We start from the raw sequence: 23,074 nt of genomic DNA on the forward strand, positions 1-23,074 counted from the left end.
GTGTACAATTCAGTGGTAATGCCCCTTAATATCACATTCACAGTGTTGTACAATTGTCACCACTATTTTCAAAACTTTTTCCTCACCTCAGACAGACTCTGTGACCATTTAGCAATAACTCCCCATCTCCCTTTCCCTCAGCCCCTGTTAACCACTAATTGTTCTGTCTCTGTGGATTTGCTATATCTTGCTTTCTTATGCACCACTGCTAAGAAGTGCAGGTAGATGTATTATGTAAAATATTTCTTTACAATATATAGTATTTTGCTATCATTATCCATAGTGTCTGTCATTGTTATCTATTGCTGCATAACAAATTACCCCCAAATTTAGTGTCTTCAGACAACAATAGTCATATATTATTTCTTACGGTTTCTAGGGGTGAGGAATTCAATCGGTGTAATGGAGATGATGTGTCTTTGCTCCACAGTGAATGGGGACTTTGATGGAAGACCCCATGTCTGAGATCTGGAAACATCTCAAGGCTCATTCACTCACATGTCTGGCAGTTGATGCTGTCTGTAACCTAGGGGCCTACCTGGAGTTGTCAACTCAGACATCCACACATGGCTTCTCCCTGTGACCTGGGCCTCCCCACAACATGGTGGCAAGGCTCCAAAGACAAGCAACCCAAGACATAAAGAGAGATTCAGAATGCCAGCAACCAAGTGGAAGCCATATAATCTTCAATGACCTAGCTTCACAAGTCACACAGTGTCATTTTCACTGCATTCTATTGATTGAGACAGTTACAAAGATTCACCCAGGTTCAAGGGAGAGGAACACAGACCCCACCTCCAAATGTAGGCGTGTTGTGTCGTATTATGAGAAAAGCATGTCAAATAAGATAAGAACTGGTGTGACCATCTTTGGAAATGCAGTGTGTATCCACTATGGTACCCCTAACAGGAATTCTCTAAAATTGACTCCTCTGTCTTCCTTCTACAAGCTAATCACTTGTGGAGTTATGTATTCCACTTTCTCTAATAAGGAGGTTGAGATTTATACATTGAAAAGAAGACAAAAAACATGAGATAATGATGGAGATTTTCTTAGAAAAGGGAAATAAATTTCTTGAAAGCAAGATAATTGTTAAGATGTGTCTGTTAAAGAAGCAGTTCTAATTAATAGCTTTAATGCTATTTGAAAAAATGCTCCCTAGTCAAGAAAACATTGTAATATGAAAAACATTGTTTATGAATACTGTATTTATAGTTTGGGCATGGAAACATTTTTGTAGGTTCTTGGTTGACTTGAAATATTTAAATACACAATTCTCCTTTCCCTGATATACCTCTAGAGCAGATAGTTGATGAAGTATAATTTTATTACATAAATTCTGTAGCCACATTACTTAACATCTCTAAAGCATTAGTGTCCTCATCTAAAATATAGGAAGAATACTAGTACCTGTCTTACAGAACTGGCATGAGGGTTAAATGAGTTAATATATGTAAAGTGCTTGGCACACTGTAAGTGCTAAAAAAAAAAGTTAGACACAGGAAGTATATAGATGTGTTAATGATATTCTGCATATATGTTTATATGAAGAGTCATAGCATAACTGAATTCATTTCCAACAAGGTATTCAAAAGATAAAGGAATATGGTTACTGAAAATAGTTGGTTAATCTGTTTCATTTAGGAAGAACATATTAGATTGCTTCTTAATTTGATAACTGTTTTTCCTAGTTTGAAAAAGAAAAACAGCATGATATTCGATCATTCTTTTTACCGAAACCTAAGAAAAGACAGTTGGTGACCTCCTGTGATGAATCAGGGATATTCCAAGAGAAAAATACTGTCGTGCCAGCAGACCCTGGAAAAAGAGCCACAAGACATATCATTGATTATGAAAGCAATGTTGAACCTGAAGCTAAAAGATTGAAGTCGGTCACCACCAAGGACCACTGCAGTGCCCCAGAGGAGAAACCATCCCGGCCCAGGCAGACCACGGCTCTAGCCCAGGCAACCAGCCCAGTCCTTCCTGGAAAGGGCTGGCAGTGTGCTTTCTGCACCTATATCAATAACTCAGTGTTACCTTACTGTGAAATGTGTGAGAATCCTCCAGGCAGAGCTGGTGAGTACATGGAGTGTGGCCCTGGATGGGGCTGGCGGTGTTATCTTCACATAGTCTGTGTTTTTAGAGGCAACTGCTGTTAGCACGGGTTAGTGGGACTCGACACTGACTTTAGCTTTTAAGCTAGAGTAAGAACTTTACATAGTGAAGACTGAATTTATCCCCCGGTAGAATGTGGAAAGCTCCCAGTTCTGTCAAGAATGTATATCCCTGAGCGTCTGTGACATGGCATTAATTTGGCACAAATGGACATTTCTCATTAATGCCAGCAGGATGTGAATTCAGTGGGCAGGAATAGAAGCTCTGTTGCTATGGCAGCAAATATGCCTTATAGTCATAGACCTGCTGTTTTCTTTCTCCTGTAGATAATACTTGTTTTTAAAGAAATTATAGATTATTTTTGTTTAAACAGCAAAATAATCCAGGGTAGCTTCTTTGCCTAGTAAAATATACATTGTGTCCTGTTTCTTGTATGACAAATCATAAAAATTCCTCTATAGATCGTCTTTTAAGAACCAATTTGGTATCTGTTTTGAGTTTATTCTTTTCCAAAACATGCTATTTTAAAAGTAGAAATTATAAACATACCTCAGAGTATGTTTTTATAGCATGGTATTACATTTTCTGATGTTTTGTTTTTGAAATTAATTAATACTGAGGTTGTCTTAAGAAAAAAGATCATTAGTATTTCTTTTGTTTCCAGTTTGAGAGACCATTTTCATGGCAACTCAAAAGGCCAACTTGACAGTTTTGGAAGCTGGAAGAAATCATTTTATTTTATCAGTTGTAATAATTGTACACACCTCCTTTTCCATTATATGTGAACTCTTTAGAGAGTGACAGTAACAAAGAGTCAGCTAAGATAAAGGCTCTGCTACTGCAGTTGCTTCCTGTCTTTCTTGTTCTCCTATGTCTTAGTTTTAATCTGAAAGAAAATGTAATCAGTAGCTGAGTCTTTCCTCTTTCAATTCTGGGTGTTCCTACAAAAATGACAAGTCTGCCATCTGGGTGGTTATATTTGTAATGTGGACACCTGTTGTCTGTGAACTAAATTGGAACCACAAGCTTATTCCATATAATATCTCTCACAATTTGCATTATCTCATTCAATTTCCAACTACTCTAGACCATAAAAATAAAGTATCTCATGACTACAGAATAATGCCAGTTCACATTAAGTATAAGTTGAGTGATTTAGCAATGAAAATCATAGTTTAATAGGGTTTGTAGTTCTGATTTTTCTTTGTGACACCAAGAGCAACAGCAAAAGTTTCTAGACTCCTGATTTAATAAGCAAACTCACAAGTAACCTAAAGAAAAACAAACTCCTTTTGTGACTATGAAAGTCTGACTAAACAGAAATACATATAAGTAACAGTGATACTACTGTGTATAAAAGGTTGTAATTGTTAGATTAATATTATTGTACTTGGCATAATGATTTCCCACCCTAATTTGGATGTACTCTCAAAAGTACTGAAAAGCAGAATTAATTCTAATTCATCCAAAATTTTCAATCAGTGTTTGCCATATAACACTTTGAGGAAACAGAATCCGAAAAACTAAAGGAGAGGGGCGCCTGGGTGGCTCAGTCAGTTAAGCATCTGCCTTCAGCTCAGGTCATGATCCCAGGGTCCTGGGATCGAGCCCCTCATTGGGCTTCTTGCTCAGCAGGGAGCCTGCTTCTCCCTCTCCCTCTCCCTGCCACTCCCCATGCCTGTGCTTTCTCTCTCTCTCTCTCTGTGTCAAATAAATAAAATCTTAAAAAAAAAAAAAAAAAACTAAAGGAGCAATATTATGAAATTACAGTCCTATAAAGGTTGCTAATGCATTCTCCAGGACATTCAGTACAATTTGGTATAGTATATACTGAACACTAATATTTGTCAATGAATAACCCTTCTCTTGTGCTTTGTTTTGTTTTGTTTTGTTTTGTTTTTTTAAGTAATCTCTGTGCCCAACATGGGGCTTGAACTCATGACCCTAAGATGTAGAGTCGTATGCTTTACTGAGCCAGCCAGGTACCCCTCTTGCGCTTTGTTCCTAATATCCACATAGCTCATACTTGCCATATTACAGTTCATAGGCCCACACTTGTCTCCCGCTTGAACTGCGGCTCGTCCATATGCCTCTGTCTCATCTGCACCTGCTTGTGTGTTGGGTACCTCAAGGTGAACATGGCCCAAGGTGGAGTTCTTGATTCACCACCACCACACCTAACACCTAAATCTTCTCTTCCCTCATCATCCCTCCATGATGCTAGAAACGCAGGCAGCGTCCTTGATTCCTTTCTCTCCTCCCACACTTGATTTGTCAGGTTCTGCTGGCATAACTTCAAAGTCTATCTTGATTCTGGCCACGTCTTCCTTGCTGCTACCATCCTACCAGAAGTTACCATTTTCTCTCCCAGACCTCAGTGGCCTCCCAGCTAGCCTCCCTGTGGCCCTTCAGTACAAGCAACCAGAGTGAGCCTTTAAAAACTCAGATGATTCCATTCCTTTACCTAAAACCCTCAATGGCTTCCATTTACATTTACAATCGGGTTTGAGAATACAGGCTCTCGGGCTGGGCCTCCTAGATTCCCGAACAGCCCTCAGCTCAGATGGAATTCGACCCAGAGCTTGGCGCTGCCGAACTTTGCTCCCCACTGTCCCCTGATTACAAAACCTTATTTTATTCTCTTGTTTTATTTCTTTTTCTTTATTCATTGGCCTTTATTCTCCTTCTCTGATTTTTTTTGCTTCCTTGGTGATTGTCTGTCTCTGACACTTAGAATGGAAACTCTAGGAAGCAGGGATTTGTCTGTCTCATTCCTCACCGCCTGTCCAGCACCCCATCGTTTGCACATGGGGCATTTAGTGACTCCCAGCAGGTGTTGCCAGAGAATGAACAAACATTGTTGACCGTGTTTCTTTTTATAAGACCTAGCTGTGACTTTTTAAAAACTGACCGTAGGGGCACCTGGGTGGCTCAGTCGTTAAGCATCTGCCTTCGGCTCAGGTCATGATCCCAGGGTCCTGGGATCGAGCCCCACATCGGGCTCCCTGCTCAGCAGGAAGCCTGCTTCTCCCTGACCCTCCCCCTGCTTGTGTTCCCTCTCTCTCTGTGTGTCTGTCAAATAAATAAAATCTTTTAAAAAAATAAATAAAACTGACCTTAGAGTAAATAATGATTTTACCTAAATTTGTGTGTAAATTGTTTGATTTTCATAATTCTACAACTAGATAGCCTCAGCTCTACCCAGGATAAAAACGAAGATGAGAAAGGTGATCCTCAGAAAGACACTTCCAAAAACGTTTGGACTAGTTCTGACTGTGAAAAACAAGTCCTTGCACCCTCAGAACCTAACCTGTTGGCTGAAAGCAAGGAAGAAATATCAGAAATCAAGAGAGAAGACAGACTCACACCCCAGCCAGGTGATGGTAAGTCTGGTTTCCACTTCCAGTGTCCAGATGCAAACCATGCACGTAGATAGATAATACTGTTGATAGATTTGCTACCACTATCCCGTTCCAGGTTCCTTGCATTACCATTTTTGTATTAAACATTTGGAACCACCCACTGAAATACCAGATGGCTGGAAGAGCAGAACTGTGGGCATTCAGACATGACACAGAGAGCAGAACTGACATGTAGCTCTGCCCGTGCTGCCCCCAGGCCACTCGCCCAGCCTCATCCGGGTCAGGCCCATCCACGAGCGAGGGTGAGGTTTTGATATTTGGGAGGTTCTTTTGGACAAAACAGTAAGATGGACATATTATTAACAGCTACTTAACAGATCATTAATCATTTGCACATGAATTTCTTTTAAATGGCTACAACTAATTGGCCTATTTTAAATTTAGGATTTTGGGTGTTTTGTTTTTTTTTAAGAAAACGTTTTCAAGGTACATAATTTCAAGACTATATGAATCATGACTGCACTTGGAGCCAACCATGTAGTGTTTGGATTTATTTACTCTTTGGTTGATTCCATTCATTACTTCACGCTATGATGGTGGGTGCATACCAGCCCATATGTCACACATCACTGTCGTTATGGGCCGACTGGCCAGAGTTGATGAGTACTTTGGGGTTATTTTCTTTGTTAATCGGTTAGTGACCATAGTAACCCACAGACGGATGTTCTCATTATAACAACACCAAAACTGTTGAGATGGGACAGTTGAAGTTTTCCTTCTAAATCAGTTGCTATTAAACACAGATATAATTCAGAGTCAGATTCATTTAAAATGAAACGTTCATTTAAGAATTTCTGAGCTCAGGCCATTCTCCTTTCTTTTTCCCTCAGCCCTCCTTCCCTCTAATGCCTCAAGGTCTTCTCAAATAATGTCTTGGAATGGACCCTGTTTTAGGTGTGTTAATTTTAACGGTATTTAGGTAGACGGTGTAGTCTCAAGTGGGGCATTCCCTTCATAATTCTGGTTTCCTTCCTCCTGCTCTGACAGTCCCTCAAGTGCTGATGAAGCCCTTGTTGTAGGACAGCGTGTGGCTCACTGGACTAAACATCAGACCGAGAACAAACAACTCATGGACCATAAGTCTCTTCATCTGTGGCAGGGAAATTCTGGTTTGTGAGTTGGAAATTGGTCCCTTGATGAAGGCAGATGCTAGGTTTACTTACACATACTTTTCAAAAATCACTAGACCTTTAGAAATTCTATTTGGCCAGTGAAATTTGCCTTGGCCTCATCCACTCCAGACAATGCCAACTTTTCCCCCATTCCTGACTTCTCAGATCACTGAGCTGAGAATTCCATACAAGCGATAATGTTTCACCTCTCCCCACTAACATGGATTTCCATGAAAAACAAACAGAAGGGTGACAGGGGGCACACTATGTGAAAATGTTTATTCTATGCACATAAGCTCTTCTAGAACTGGAGTGGTATGTGCTTTGCGGGGACTGTGGTTTTGTTCTCACTGGAATTCTAAGGGTCTGGAAGGATGGCTGTGTCGTCACAAGATGCGTCATCTCCAGTCTTGAGCCATTAAATTATACTTCATGAAAACAATGACAAGAGAAATATGTTCCCCGATGTAGCTGCTAGCTACCGAGAATATCAACTGATTTGGAATCAATCCTTTAATGCTTTTTAATCAGAGAATGACTTCTGATCTTTAAACATTAATGCATTAACTGTGGTTCTTCAAAAAATCTGAATACACAGTGATTATAGGATGCACTTATTTTATGTACATTAAAAAAGAAAGAAACTCTAAAAATTAAGCTGTGACTTAATACCCAAATGAGAGCCCAGACCAGGTCAAACCACCCTCTGTTGCTTTGATATTTCTTTCATTTGTCCTGAGGGATTCGGCAGTCCTTCTGCCTTCATTGCTGTGCTTGGCATGTACTAGGGCAACCTTTCTGTACATCTCAGGATGCAGATGTGAGAGAGCTTCCTCTGTCTGCAGGGATCTCCTTTCCTTAGGTTCCATGAAGCACTTAGTTATTCCTTTGCAAGAATATAAAAAAATTTTGGTTCTTCCTCCAACGATACATATTTACTTCTTTAATATCAAATTTATCCTCTCCTGCCTTATATGCAAAGTTTTTTGGTACGCATGCTAACTTTTCATTTCAATACCAAATCATAGTGAAACGTTTTGAAGACATTGTAGAGGTAATTAAACTGAACTCATGTAGTAACAGACAATGCGTTTGACTCAAGTGTGGTGTTGAAGTAATAACAGCATTGTAGTTATGACTAAGCTCCTGGGTGCTCGGGCAGTGACAACCACTTCGCACCTGCCACTGGGCCAGCAATGATTGTAAGATGGCACAGTTACTGGCTGTACAACATGCCAATCTCAGGGGTGTTCAAGTGTGGGAAAAGCTGACATTTTTGAATTTATGAAATATGGGAATACTCCCAAGTTTGTGAAATGACCAGTGGCTTGATTAGAAAAATTAAAAGATGATGACATTGCCAAGTAGAATGACAAATCATAGACTTCTAGATCTGGGGAAGCACTTTAAAAGGTCACCGAGGAAAAAATAAAATAAAAATAATGATGAGGATGAAAGTCGTTCAGGAACTGTGGCAGAGGTTAAGGGCATAGGCTCTGTAGCCACATTCTACAATGTCTTACGTCCTCTTACTGGTGGTGTGACCTTGGGCGAGTAAAGGTGCCTCAGTTTTCTCCTCTGTAAAATGCACTACTTATTTCTGAGAGATGTTAATATATGTACTGAGAACAGTGCCTGGCACATTGTAAGTACTTGATAAGTGTTAACCATAATTATTATTTAGATCCACTGTGGTTTTTTTTTTTTTAAAGATTTTATTTATTTATTTGAGAGACAGAGAGCACGAGAGGGAAGAGGGCAGAGGGAGAAGCAGACCCCCTGCCGAGCAGGGAGCCCGATGCAGGACTCGATCCCGGGACTCCAGGATCATGACCTGAGCCGAAGGCAGTCGCTTAACCAACTGAGCCACCCAGGCGCCCCTAGATCCACTGTGTTAACCCTCTCTCTCCCATATATATTGGTCAGTGAAACTGAGAAGTGGTAAATAAAAGAAGATAATCAGAAAAAAAACTTGTCCACATGTCCCCTTTTCTGAATGTGAAGTACTGGGTCATAGGGAATCTGGCATTTAAGTGGCCTTTCACAGAGCTGGATTGCTGCTGGTAACCAAAGTGGTGCTCCTTCAGTCCCAGCTTAAAACCACTCTTGGAGAAGTCCAGATTCTAGACTCCTTTAAGACTGACAACTCTCGGTGGAGGAAGTTCTCTCTCATACCTAACTCATATCTTTTCAGCTAATTCCTAATTTGTTTCTCTCTTATGGGGTCATTAGCAAAAGTGCAAAGCAACTGGTTTCCATATAAGCCAATATGGTCTTAGATGGCCTGCCATCGTAGTTTTATTTCAAGTGCAGACACATGTTCTTTGTCAAATATGTTGATATGTTTTATATAGCTCTTTCATCATTCTAACCCATAGAAGATTAAAATAAGCTATTTTGGTTAGAGGAGAGATAAGCCTTCAGGTTCTTTTTTATCTTCTTAACTAGAACAGTTGAAGAGTTCAGACAACTTGCCAGTGTATGATACCTTAATGTTCTGTGCAAGTAAGAATACTGACCGGATTCACCTCTATACTAAGGTAAGCATCATGCAGATTCTGTAGCTTGAAACATACAAAGGCTTCCTTTTTTTCATGTCTCAGTGGAGATATTTAATTTTATTAACAGTGATATAGGTATCTGGTTCTTTTTCTCCTTAAAGCTAATTCTAAAATTCTTTTGTTAAATCTAAAGACAGTGAGAAGCAAAACAGCATAGTAGTTAAGAGCACAGACTTCAGGGCCAAACTGCTTCAATTCATATCTGTTACTGAGCATGGAATCTTGAACATATTACTTAACTGCTTTGTGCCTCAGTTTCCTCAACTGGAAAATGTGGAGAGGAGTTGTTGCAAGGGTAACATGAGCCAATTCCTGTAAATCACTTAGCACTTGTGCCTAGCCATAAGAAACTCTCAGTAAGAGCTCCTAGATGTGGTACACACACACACCCCACATCTACACAGTGGCATATTATGCGGCCACAAAGAACGAGATCTTGCCATTTGCAACAACATGGATGGACATAGAGGGTATGATGCTAAGTGAAATAAGTGAGACAGAGAAAGACAAGTACCACATGATTTCACTTATGTGTGGAATCTAAAAAAACAAAACAAATGAACAAACAAAGCAGAAAAAGACCCATAAATCAGAGAACAAACTGGTGGTTGCCAGAGGGGACAGGGTGGGGGCATGGACAAAATGGGGGAAGGGGAGTGGAAGTTACAGGCTTCCAGTTATGGAGTGAGTAAGTCACAGGGATGAAAGGTACAGCACAGGGAATACAGTCAATGATAATGTGATAGTGTTGTATGGTGACAGATGGGAGCTACACTTGTGTGAGCACAGCATAACATATAGACTTGTCAAATCACCATGTTGTACACCTGAAACTTACATAACATCATGTCAACTGTACTTGCAAAAAAAGTTAGCTCCTTCACAGATCATTTGTAGCAGCCGCAGCACCTTTGCCAAAGCCTGACTCTGCCCATCCATGTCGAATAAATTCTAGGAAGCTTTAAAAATATGATTGCTTGGATTCATGCCATAGCCTAGGTTAGTGGTGCTCAAACTTTTTAGTCTCAGGAGCTCTTTGTACTTTTATAATTTGTTGAGAACCCCAAGGAGCTTTTGTTCACGTGGGTTATATCTGTTGATATTTACTGTATTTGAAATTAAACTGGAAACACTGAAAAATATTTATTAACTAAAGATAGTAATAACCCATTGTTGATACTCATGTCAATAGCTTATTTTTATGAAACGTATTTTATAAAACAAAGATAACATTTAGTGAGGAGAGTTGGCATTGTTTTACATTGTTTTGGGGATTTTTTTAAAAAAATTATTCTAGAGAGACACAGAGAGAGCGGGGTGGGAGAGCTGGCGGGGAGCAGAGGGAGAGGGACAAGCAGGCTCCACATTCAGCAGGAGCTTGACGCGGGCTGGATCCCAGGACCCTGAGACCATGACCTGAGCCGAAATCAAGAGTCGGACGCTTAACCGACTGAGCCCCCCAGGCACCCCTTCACTGTTTTATATTTTTACCAGTTTCTCTAGAGTCTTAATGAAGACATTGGGATTCTCATATCTGTCTGTCCCTGGGAAACATCACTGTGCTTTTGTGAGAGGATGAGGGTGAAAAGGGCAAATGTTGTTTTACTGTTATTAAGAAAACACTTTTGCCTCTGTGGATCCCCTAAAGTGGTCTCAGGGGCCCTGTAAGAATCTGTGGCCTAGGTAAACTAGTGTGAGTATTTGAGGAAAAACTTGTTGAGATGATGAATACTTTGCTCTACAGTATCAAATTCCTAGTCTTTATAAGTAAAATAAAATATTTGTAACTTCTTATACTCATGAGAGCCTACTGAAAGAATGCCTTTTTCAAGATAACTTAGGTTACAGGTTTTACACTAAACCAAATAGAAATATAGATAGATGGCGGGCCGTGTAATAATCTCCAGTGCCAACTAATAATTAGAAGGGATTGCTAGAAGATTAAGAGATGACTAGGATCGTGAATGCCAGAAGCCCCGCACTGCTTCTGTCGTGAGACCACAGCCAAGAGAGAGACACCGGGAACGAAGCCAGGCAGGGAATGATGCTTCTCTTTAAGGCTTGGACCCCTGTCCACCATGTGGAACCTCTGGGTGTGGAGGGAGCACAAGGCCTCCTCAGCTCATGTAGAGGCAGGTCTGAGTGCCTGAGCACCCTCATCTGCAGTGTGGGGAGAGCTCCAGGCCATGGTTCCCAGACCACCATGTGAGAATAATAGAGAACTGGTCCCCAGAGGCGATTGAAGGTCAAGAACCCAAAAGGCAGACACCAGACAGAGTACAACACAGAATTCAGAAGCCCTTAAACTCCTTACACTTTTTATTCTGTACAGTGAAAGCTCTGCATCCTGGGTCATCTGATCAATGTTTTCACCCCTTTGGGTGGAGATAGGAGAGAAACTGCAAAGTCCTGGTGCGACAGCCTCGCTGACCCACCTTCTAGTTCCAGCACCCAGCCTGTGTCGCATGGGCCACCTCACCTTCTTGACTCTCTTAATAGTCTCAAGCGCATTTTTATGAATGAGCTAAATACTTGCATGTCCCTTTACCATAAAATGTTATTCAATTAATCTTCTAAATATGAGACCCTAAGCAGAGGACACGTGAACAGTTCTTTTCACAGCTGTAAGGTGAGCTGAGGTGAATCTGGAAGTAGGAATTTGGATAAAAAACCCCTAAAAGGAAGATCAGTAACAGCTGTTTAGCATCCTATGTTGCAGTAACAGTGTCCCTCTAAAGAGCTATTCATTTTAGCCAGAATCCCAAGTCTAATTCAGAGTTTATAGGAACCATTACATGTCTAAACTTTGAATCAGTATGTTAAGTACTTTTTGTGTGTTTTTTTTCCAAAGTGATTGTGGAAGCTGTAACTTTCTTTTCAGCTGAGAGAATTCCAATATGGGTTCAGCTTTTATTGATACAATAGATTTTCATATGCAGAAGTTTTTCTTCCCCTTTATAAAAGAAATACTCATATTTAAACCTCATGTTTAACTGACTACAGCCCTCTACGTGGTATTTTTACCCTTAAGAGGAAAGCAGTGGAGGCATTCAGAGCGCCTGGGGGCCTGGCCCCTCTGCCCAGCATCCACGCAGGGCATCTGTGTGTGTGGAATCTTGTTAGAATGTGCCGCCTCCATTTATCTTTTAGGAATATTGTGCCATAATATAATTCTTTACTTTTTAAAATAATTAGTAGTGCCTATAGACCAGATGGATTAATAATGCCTTCCTAATCTATAATCAGGATGGAAACCAGATGAACTGTAACTTCATTCCTTTGGATATAAAATTAGACCTTTGGGAAGACTTACCTGCAAGCTTTCAGCTGAAACAGAATCGCTCCCTGGTAAGACTAGTTCTGTGCATTTGTTTTAAGTTAAAATCTGTTGAGTAATTTAAGACCATTTTCAGTTTAATAAAAGTAAAGTTACCTTGTGGCCTGGTGCAGAGTCAGATCACTGGTCGCATTTTCGTCAGTCCAGGCACTGCCTATGATTTACCTTGGTGCTGAGAATAAACGTGAGATCTCTTTCCTTGGTGAGTGATCACACCTAGGTTGCTGTTTCTGTGGATAGAATTATCCTCACATCGTTTAATTTCTCATTCACAGGATTAGCAACTGTGGTATTTGTATCTGACAGAATCTCATTTTATCTCTGACGGTTAAGTTCTAACGATGGCCAGTTCTGAGAGCAGGGACGATGCCGTACTGGGGGACTCTGGCATCCTCAGAAGCGCCGGCATACAGCCACAGACCAAGTACACGCTCGGAGGCCTTAAGCCTGATCTGTGGCCAATTGACCTTCACTGCTGAGAAGGATCAACATGGGTGGGGCTGACAGCATGCAGCGTACCACTTTCTACAAGAGAATAGTGATTATGTTTCTGCCCTTTGAGTGAAAAGCAAACGTTGCCCATGGGTCAGCCATACCCATCTTAAAGGAAAAGGTAGCAGTGAGCTATTTTCTCTGGTATCATTGAATCCTGATTCTCAGATTCCCAGAAAATAGCCAGTTACATATAATTGACTAATAAGCAAGAATAATAGTGACCCTGGTAAAAATGTGCCAGATTTATTGCTGGCTGTTTGCCTATGAGAAGTCAGGCAGTCGGGTACAAAGCGATTCTCAGATGTGGCGCTGAAACCTGCCGCCGCTGGAAGACCCACTCTCCCCAAGACCACTTTTGCCTCGGCTACCGCTGGCTTTGTGCTTCTAACAGCTGGGCCTCTTTTGGTCTCGCTGAGCACATTGTTGCCATTGGTCCCTATGTGCATTAAGGACATATGCTGGATGTCCTGAAATGTGTCTTTGGGTTGAAAGAGACCTCTGCAGAACTAGCCACAGATATTTTACAATAAAGATATGAAGATGCATCAAACCGAAGAAAGCCTTAAATTGTGACATTCAGAAGCCTATTTGGGGATATAATAAAACAGCAGTTTTCTGATGTGGTAAGGGGCTTACTTTCAAAGGAAGATGCCTGGTGTGCTGGTTAACTCTTCATTACCTCATTTTCTGCCAGATTTTGAGGTTTGTTCAAGAATGGAATAGTCTAACTGCCATGAAGCAAAAGATAATCAGGAAAAGCGGCCAGCTCTTCTGCAGCCCAGTTCTTGCTTTGGAAGAGATCACAAAGCAACAAACCAAGCAAAATAGTACTAAAAGGTATGCATTGTCTTTCTTTTTTATTTTGTAGTTCATTATTTGTCATGGTTATTTCTACGGGGAGGCAGGGGGAGAGACATTTTATGTAACCAGTAATGAAATCCTGATGAGTTAAGAGAAAATTATACATAAAATAACAGCTTATTTTATAGCAACATAATTAGATATTTTGTGAATTTGATCAAATCTGCTGGAAAAGATCAGGTTTTCTGGGTCTTAGTCCCATGAGTCCCCACTCATCAGGAGAGAGGCCAGAGTGACAGGCGGGTGTGACCTGTGACCTGCCAAGCCCGGGACACAATTTACAACAGGAAGACAGGTCCCTGTTAGAAGAGCCGCTGCCCTGTGCTCCTGGAGCGTGAATCTGGGTGCCATGCAGCAGGGGGGCTAGTTCTGCTGGACACACCAGCATCCCGAGGATGGCGGGGAACTAGTCTCGTGCCCATGGCCGGAAGCAAAATGAAAGGTCAGGTGTGTCCTGTCCGTGTTTTACCTTAACCATTACAGGTTTCTTTCTAATCTCTGTACACTTACTTTCCTTTCTTGGCTTCATAATCATCTCTGCCCAGCTCAGGTATCCCCTGCAGGACCTCACTCCCCCTTCTCTGTAGATTCTTTCTTCAGCATGAAGTAGCGACATGCAGTCCGCTGTTCTGTTGCCCAGCTCCCGCGTGGGGAGAGATCACAAAGCACCAAACTGAACAGCCCCTGTCACTCTTGCCATCTCTATACACCAGTAATGCGTCCTCATCTTCAGTTTATGATCTCTAGACTTGTCCATGCACACAGGTGAGAAACATCCATCAATGATATGTGAGAGGGTGCAGTTGATCATACAGCTTGTATCCCTATACAGTGAAAAATCCCTTCAGCTGTTGCAAAATGTGGCATATGGCATATTCATATGTGAGAATAAGGAATGATACTTGTGATATTAAGAGTAAAAATAAGTATAAAAAAAAGATGGAGATACAGATATATGCAATTGCTCTTATGACACAGAAAGTATCTAGAAGGGTACCCTAGGAACTCTTACCAGAGGTTTCTCTAAGACAGTAGCTCTCAGCTGGGGGCAATTTTACCCCCCAGGGTGGCAATGTTAGGAGACATTTTAGTTTATTATGATTAGGGGAAACAACCGGGGAACATGTAGTGGCTAGAGGCCTAGGATACTGCTGAAAATCCTACAGTGAACAGGACTGCACTCCCAAGCAGTTATCTGTTTCAAAATGTCAGTAGTGCCCCTGATGAGGACTCTTGCCCATATAATAGGGAAGTTGTGGAGATAGTAGGGGCTTTATACTTTAGGCCTGGATCGCAAACTCCTATGACTAAAAGCAAAGCAGGAACCAGAAATGAACACATGAGATCAAGTGTAAAGCCAGAGACGGTTGAGGTAGGGGGGAGAAGTATAGCAAATTGGAAAGTGCATAACCCATCTGAAGTCATTCAAATTCAGATTAAAAATAAAATACTCTGTGAATCCATTAAAGCCCCTTGCCTAGTTGGATTTGTGCACAAGCTGCCAGTTTTGGACTCACCTAAACTCTTTTGTAGTGCTTAAATATTTCCCACGAATGTTGATTACTTTATATAAAAAATACATTTAAAATACCTGTGTGTATTGCTATGTATATGTACACACACATGCACACACACCCCTACACATACACTCACATGTAACAAAAAGCGTGATGCCTATGCTGTTTCTCTCGATCCTTCTTCCAGTCCCCTACATTTTCTCATTGCCATTACCACCGTCTTAGTTGCAGTATTGGTGTTCTCTTTGCATGACCTTAATTTCCTTCTTAACTAAATTTACAGCCCACTCCAGCCATTTCTAGACTCATCACATTGTTTCCTCCCCATCAGACATGGCTGAACACCTAAATAACCACCTGAGAAAGGTGGCCAATCAGGTGTAAAAGCAAAAGTCATGAAATCAATACAAACCAGAGTCAGACACACCGGTGTTATCTATACAGTTTTCTGGAGATGATACATGAAAGCTCAAACATGTATTAGGCAGCATAGTCAGCAATCAGGTTTGTGTTTTTCAGAGCTCCCTCTGGCAGCAGTTGGGAAATGAGATCAAAAGAGAGGACTTGAAGTAAGGAAACAGGCTGCATTGGCTCTCTGTCTCTGCCTTAACACACCACCACAAACTTAGCTCAAAGCAACAGAAATGTATTATCTCACAGTTCTGTACGTCAGAGGTCTGAGATGGCTCTTTGGTTTCTCTGCTCTGGATTTTCTAAGGCTGAACTCAAGGTGTCGGCTGGATGGACTCTCACTGAGAATCTGGGAAGAGTCCATTTCCACGTTCAGTCAGGTTGTTGACAGAATTCAGTTCCTCATGATTGTAGGACTTGGGTTTTCTTGCTGGCTGTCAGGGTGGGGGTTGCCCTTAGCTTCTAGAGGCTTCTTTCTAGTTCTAGCACATGGGCTCCTACGTCTCAGGGCCAGCAATGGTGTGTCAAATCCTTCTCATGCTTGGAATTGCTCCCTTTCTTAAGGTCAGCTGATTAGTAACCCAAATTACATCTGCAAAGTCCCTTTACAACATGACCTAGATGAGTGATTGCCTGAATACCAGAGACAGGAGTCCTAGGGAGAGATGGTTAAGATACTGCCTCCCACACAAGTTAAGAGACATTAGGAGCAATGGGAATGGAGGAAAGAGGATGAAGAGAGGTGTTAGGAGATAGATCTGGAGACCTTGGTCACTGATCAGAGAGAGGAAGAGAGAGGGAAGGCTCCAGGGAAGTGGACTTAGCAGAGCCATGAAAACAAAACCTGTGTGCCTGCAGAGGGGTGTGCTTTGGGGAAGCGTGCTGGTTCTTGCTGGCCAACCTCAGCACGTCCCAGTGACTTGGCATAACTCTCTGTCTGAAAGCAGGTGTGAGAGATCAGGCTGCACAACAGCACTGATTGGAAGTCTGTATGAGGAGCAGGTAGATACTGGATGCCTTGCCCTCCCACTGTCCTACCAGTTTACTTTCTATTGAAACTGAACCAGGGAGGCACCAGCCTTGGAAACACCAGGCTTAGTGGAGATAAAGGGAGAGGCATTATATTGGAAACCAGCACTCCCCAGGCCCCTTTCTTCACTTCCAGGATACTAGAAGCCACATTTTACTTCCTAGCAGAAAATTAGAGAATTCCTCTCTGAAAAAAATGGAATGACCTTAGAATAAAGACACATAGACACTAATTTTAAGCAATGGCTAGATCTCCAGCCGGATTATCCTGTTCTTGGGACGCATCCAAGCTCAGAGTTTGCAGTTAGCTTTTGAGTAGCTCCATCTTAAATGTGAATGGAAGCCAAGATCACCAGCTATTGTTTCAGTTGCTGAGTTCCCATTTGTTGAGGCCAGCCTGCTTCCCGTGGAGCCCTGTTAGGTTTAGAGTGCCAGCGATTTATTTTGACCCCCAAAGCAGGTCAGCATCCTAGAGCCCAGCACTGTTTTCCCTGTTGTGGGCCACTTTCCAACACACTCTTCTCTTTTTGCAAAATTTGCCATCTTCTACTGCCATGCCCATCCAGGAATTACTTTAGTAGACAGTGTTCTCCCTTCCCTATTTTTGAAAATTGGGATTTACCATAATCCTTTTGAGAGGTGGTATACTTACATCAACTTCCCAGCAAACCTCAATGGAAAATTAAATGATGGTAACACAACCATGTTTGAGAAGTTGCCAACCTCCCGCTTTGTGGGTTGATTGATCTGTTTCTTGTGGTTTCCAGAATTTTGTGCTTAAATCTCTTGTAGGAAAGGTTATTTTTAGTTCTTAAGTCTCTGAATAGATTTCTCAGCATCTTTTAAAGTTACTGAATTAGGTCTCTAAGCTTTTAAACATTGAATAATACCTGAGGCAAGGCTTAATATCCCCTTGCCCCTCAAAGCCAGGAAGTGTTTGAGTTCATTAGAATCCACTGAAATACTTAAGTGAAGTGCTTTTGTCAAGGGAATAAAATGGTTGAAGAATTGGGGGATGGAGGGACGTGGGAAATTTAGGAACCAAAAGGGCAAGTTAGAGAATTCTAAAAAAATTCACTGCGATCCTTTTTTTTCCTTTGCTTTCAGAATAACACAGCAGTAGAAATGCAAATATATGAAAAGAGAATCATTTTTCATAGGAGAAATGCAGGTTTAAAGCTATAAGGAGATGTGTATCACCATTAGATGTTTTTAACTGACATATCTTGTGCTAGTTTAAGTGTGAGGAAACAGGTCCTCTCCTGCATTGCTGGTGGACCCATATATTGGTTGGTACAAACCCAAAGGAGAGAGCAATGTGTCAAAATCTGTCCAAATTTAAAGCACCCAAGACCTTTGACCCAGCAATTCTGCTTCCAGAAAATTTATTCTACGTATATTTAATGTGTAGAAATATGTGTAGGGATATTACAGCATTTTTTATGATAGCAGAGACTAGAACAACAACCTAAATGCCATTAGTCGGAAACTGGTTAAACATATGATTTATTCAAATGATGGAATAACATGCCATCATTAAAAAATAGGGCAGCCTGTGTGTACTAATCTGGAAAGATCTCTGAGATGTATGTGTAGGTAAAAAGAGCAAGGTGGAGATTAGTGTGTATATTGTGCTACCATTTGTTTTTAAAAATAAAAAGTATAGGGGCGCCTGGGTGGCTCAGTTGTTAAGCGTCTGCCTTCGGCTCAGGTCATGATCCCGGGGTCCTGGGATCGAGCCCCGCATCGGGCTCCCTGCTCCGCGGGAAGCCTGCTTCTCCCTCTCCCACTCTTCCTGGTTGTGTTCCCTCTCTCTTGCTGTGTCTCTTTTGTCAAATAAATAAAAATCTTTAATAAAAAAAATATAAGGAGTTACTCCTAATGAGCACAGGTTTCTTTTTGGGGTGATGGAAATGTTCTGGAATTAGTGGTGATGGTTGGATAACCTTGTGAATGAACTGCACTGAAATGTAAACTTTAAAATGGTAAATTTTATAGTTTATGAGTTATATGTCAATAAAAATAGAAAATAAAAGGTATAACCTCTACACAGAAAAAAATTCTTTCTGAAAGTATGTATTAAAAACTGGTCATAGAGATAGCTCTGGGGGAGGGAATGGGAATGGATGGTAAACTTGCTCTTCACCATATACACCATTGCATGCCTTTTGAGTTTTGAAATATGTGCGTGTATCAAAAAATTAATAGTTTATAAAAAGAAGCAAATCTGTTAATTATTAAATCTACTTTAACAGAAAAGCAAATTTCTAAGATCTTACCTACAATTACACAATTCCATCGTGATTTAACTTTAATTTTATTGTCAAGATACCAAATTAAGAAGTACTTGGAAATATGAAGAAATTCATGTTTAAACTAATTAAAAAGGAAAAAAATCTACAATAAGTGTAAACTACCAGAGAAAGTGGGCCATGCTAATTAGAAGGAATTAATTGGGTAATTGCATTTTACCTACTTAAAATCCCCCGTCACCTTTAATTGGAATAACTTTCCTCTTTACTTCCAGTCCCTAAACCATTGTGTGGTATCGATAGTGTTGTGTAATAAGGTTCTGAATCCCCATCAAGAGTGGCGTTATTTCAGTGGAAGGATTCCATAAACCCTGTATGGCTGATAATAATGGAAACAGCCTTAAGATTATAGAAGATGTGATGGAACCTGGTTAACTAAAAAGAGAATCACTTTACCCAAGTACGCTGATACACTGTTATAACTCATCAAGGTGATTGGGGGAACCTTAAAGGAAAGGCCAACAGGGAGGTAAACAGGCAGCGGGAGATTCTCTGTGCAGCGTGGCAAGCTGTTTACTCATGGCTGTCAGTTGTGCATGGATTTGGTTGTTTCTTATTCCTACACCCACTCCACTTGTCCCCTAAGTGAAAACTGGTCCAGAGGATATTGAAGGACTCTTGAATATCTTAGAAAAATAAATCTTGAAAAAACCACTTTGGAACAGAGATGTGCTTCCCACACGTGGAGGCCAATGTAAAGGTAGGAAATATTCCCTAATGTTCGTATTAGCACCATGAAGACTCCTGTCTTACCTTTTCTCTTACTTTTACAAGGAGGAATGTGAGCATGAAATAGAGAAACTCTTAGAGGAGAGAGAAGAAATCTTCTTAACATGTAATTGTTTTAGATACATCACCAAAGAAGATGTTGCTGTAGCCTCACTGGACAAGGTGAAGAAGGATGGGGGCCATGTCCGTCTGATCATGAAGGAGTCTGGGCCACGGGAACCTTCTACACAGTAAGATTTCATTTATGAGAAGAACATAGTAGTACTACTTGTACTCCTTTAAATTTCTGTATTCGTATTTGTAATCATACTTGACCTTGATGTGGCCACTTATAGGTTAGAAAGAGCTTTCACAATATGGTAACTCCTCCATCCTCCTAGCAACCCTGTGAGGAATAGGATGTCCTCACCTTAGAAATCAGAAGGACCCTGAGACCAGGTGGACCAAGTGACCCACCCAAAGATACTAGATGTTCCCAGTCATGAGCTCTATCACAAGGAGCTTTTAACACTTCTGAGAAACAGCCATGGAAAATAGGCAAGCAGTTGTGGTAATTCCATGTAGGACCTTTCAACATAATTGAGGGATGTACCTTTTCGTTTTATTTTAACAAATTGAGTGCATGTCCTGTCATGTTCATTTTAATTCAGTCAAATCTGAGTTTACCTGTAGGAGGCACATACTTAGCAAGTCTTCTGTTCCAGCTCCTAAAAATAGTATCAGCATCTTGGCTGTGTCACTCCGTGGGTGTGACTGTCTCCTGGTGGCCAGCAGGGGCTCCCAGAGGGTGTCATGGAAGCCTTAGTAAATGGCCTCTCTGTCCTGCTACGGTGTGTGGTCCAACACACACAGAGCACGGGAGCCCCAACTTCAGGTGGGGTTTCACATTAGTCTGTCCTTTCCCAGCCTGAAGAAGCATTTTCTAACTTCTCATTTGCCAATTTCTTCAGATGTTTCCAAGTCTGATTGTTTAACTTGAAGATATCTAAATTCCCAAGAGAGGCAGCATATATGTATTCAAATTAATTTTTTAACACCCCATTCTTTGCTTTATTTGGCATGAAGCATCAAGTGCTGACTATAACTATTGTTTCCACACTGAATCACAGAATCTGTGGGTCCTGCATTTACTGTTTATCAGTATAGAAACTTTGAAAACCATTCATTATATGAAGTAGTGACTAGTGTTAAGTGTTCATTAGTTACTTATTGCATGTTTTGCTCAATTCTAGAAAGTTCCTTGATGATGGAGTGTGTGTCCCATTTCTAAATCCCTGCATAGCCCAAGCTGATCTCACTGGGAAGCCTTCTATATCCAAAGGCTATCTGCAAGCTATGGATAATGAAGGAAATCCACTTTGCCTTCGCTGTCAGCAACCCACTTGCCAAACTAAGCAAGAGTGTAAAGTGAATGCTTGGGATTCACGATTTTGCTCTCTGAAATGTCAGGAAGAGTTTTGGATTCGATCTAATAACAGTTACCTGCGAGCCAAAGTATTTGAAATTGAACATGGTGTGTGTCAGCTATGTAATCTGAATGCACAGGAACTCTTTTTACGTCTGAGAGATGCCCCCAAAAGTCAGAGGAAGAATCTTCTGGACATTACCTGGATCTCAAAGCTCCCATTGGAACAGGTAAATTATAATCATGTGGCAGACAGAAGGCTGCACTGTACTGAGTGATGAATATTGACTCACTTTTTCTTTAACTTTTTAATATGGCAGTTTTTGAAAATATACATACAGAAGTAGAATAATCAACCCATAGACCCATCACCCAACTTGAACAGTTATCAACATTTTGCCTTCATTTTCATTTGTCCCTCACCTCAATCCTTTTTTCTCCTGGAATTATTTTAAAGCAAATTCCAGACATTTCATTTCCTTTTTTTTTTAAGATTTATTTATTTACTTGACAGAGAGAGAGACAGCAAGAGAGGGAACACAAGCAGGGGAAGAGGGAGAAGCAGGCCTCCCGCTGAGCAGGGAGCCCGATGTGGGGCTTGATCCCAGGACTCTGGGATCATGACCTGAGCCAAAGGCAGATGCTTAATGACTGAGCCACCCAGGCACTCCCCCGCTTTTTTTAAGTAATCTCTACATCCATCGTGGCGCCTGAACTCATGACCCTGAGATCAAGTCGCATGTTCTACCAACTAAGCCAGCCAGGTGCCCCTCATTTCCTCTTGAAATACTCTCATTATGGGGGTGCCTGGGTGGCTTCTCCCTCTCCTGCTCCCCCTGCTTGTGCTCACTCACCCTGTCAAATAAATAAAAATATTTTAAAAAATACTTTCATTATGTACCTCTCACAGAGATTTCCTCCCACCCTCCTTCTTTCTTTCTGTCGCTTTCTAAAATATAATCCTATACCCCAGTACCCATTATTACACTCAACACAATTATGATTCCTTAATAAATCCAGGCTTAGTTTCCCAGATTGTCTCAAAAATGCCTTTTTGCAGTTGCTTTGTTCAAATTAGGATCACAATATGACCCACACACTGCATTTGTTCATTATACCTCTTATGTTCCAGTTAATCTGTAACATCACCTCCTTCCTTTTTTACACCATTGATTGTTCAAGAAACTGGATCATTTGCCGGTAGGATTTCCTACATTATGGATTTGTCTTCCTCTATCCTCATGGTATTATTTGACATGTTTCCCTATCCCCCTGATTCCAGAATAATAGTTATAAGATATAGTGGCTTAATTAGATTCTGATTAAATTATTTTGGGAAGAGAGCTTAACAGATGATACATCCCATCAAGAAGTACCTATGGTCTGGTTGTTCCACTTTTCATGATGTTAGGATTGAATGACAAGAGGCAAACAGATAACTCCCAAAATGTAGTTCATTACAATGTGAAGAAAATATTTGTTCATCCCATTGTAAAATATAATTTTAGCAGAGCAATTTACGGAAAAATTATTCTTAGAAAACAATCACCAGGATTCACTTTTATTTCACATTAGAAACTCAACTGGTTTCTAATGTTGTGATCTAATCAGTTCTAAGTTTCAAACTAGAGCAAAATGTATAATTTTGTAGTGTGCTTAATTTTAAAAAATCACTCCTGAGTCATTCTCTCCCCACTAAAATAATGGATAAATTTCTGCCAGTTGGTCAAATCATTTTTATTCACCTAGTATCACCGAATTATGA

General features: G+C 40.8%; 1 protein-coding gene across 11 annotated transcripts in view; it reads left to right on the plus strand.

Moving 5' to 3' along the window:
• Positions 1-23,074, plus strand: part of ZRANB3 (zinc finger RANBP2-type containing 3) — a 289,657-nt gene that overhangs the window by 255,922 nt on the left and 10,661 nt on the right. For 10 of the 11 annotated variants that reach the window (XM_081814547.1, XM_081814545.1, XM_081814546.1 and 7 more), the window contains 7 exons: positions 1,692-2,079; positions 5,304-5,501; positions 9,101-9,192; positions 12,460-12,561; positions 13,740-13,882; positions 20,024-20,134; positions 21,137-21,539. In XM_081814547.1, coding sequence (XP_081670673.1) covers positions 1,692-2,079; positions 5,304-5,501; positions 9,101-9,192; positions 12,460-12,561; positions 13,740-13,882; positions 20,024-20,134; positions 21,137-21,539 — 1,437 coding nt within the window. The remainder of the gene's footprint in view (positions 1-1,691; positions 2,080-5,303; positions 5,502-9,100; positions 9,193-12,459; positions 12,562-13,739; positions 13,883-20,023; positions 20,135-21,136; positions 21,540-23,074) is intronic. The other variant, XM_081814552.1, reaches the window with a different exon arrangement.

The sequence above is a fragment of the Leptonychotes weddellii genome, chromosome 3 (assembly GCF_054177405.1).
Source record: "Leptonychotes weddellii isolate Sample4059 chromosome 3, ASM5417740v2, whole genome shotgun sequence".
NCBI lineage: Eukaryota > Metazoa > Chordata > Mammalia > Carnivora > Phocidae > Leptonychotes > Leptonychotes weddellii.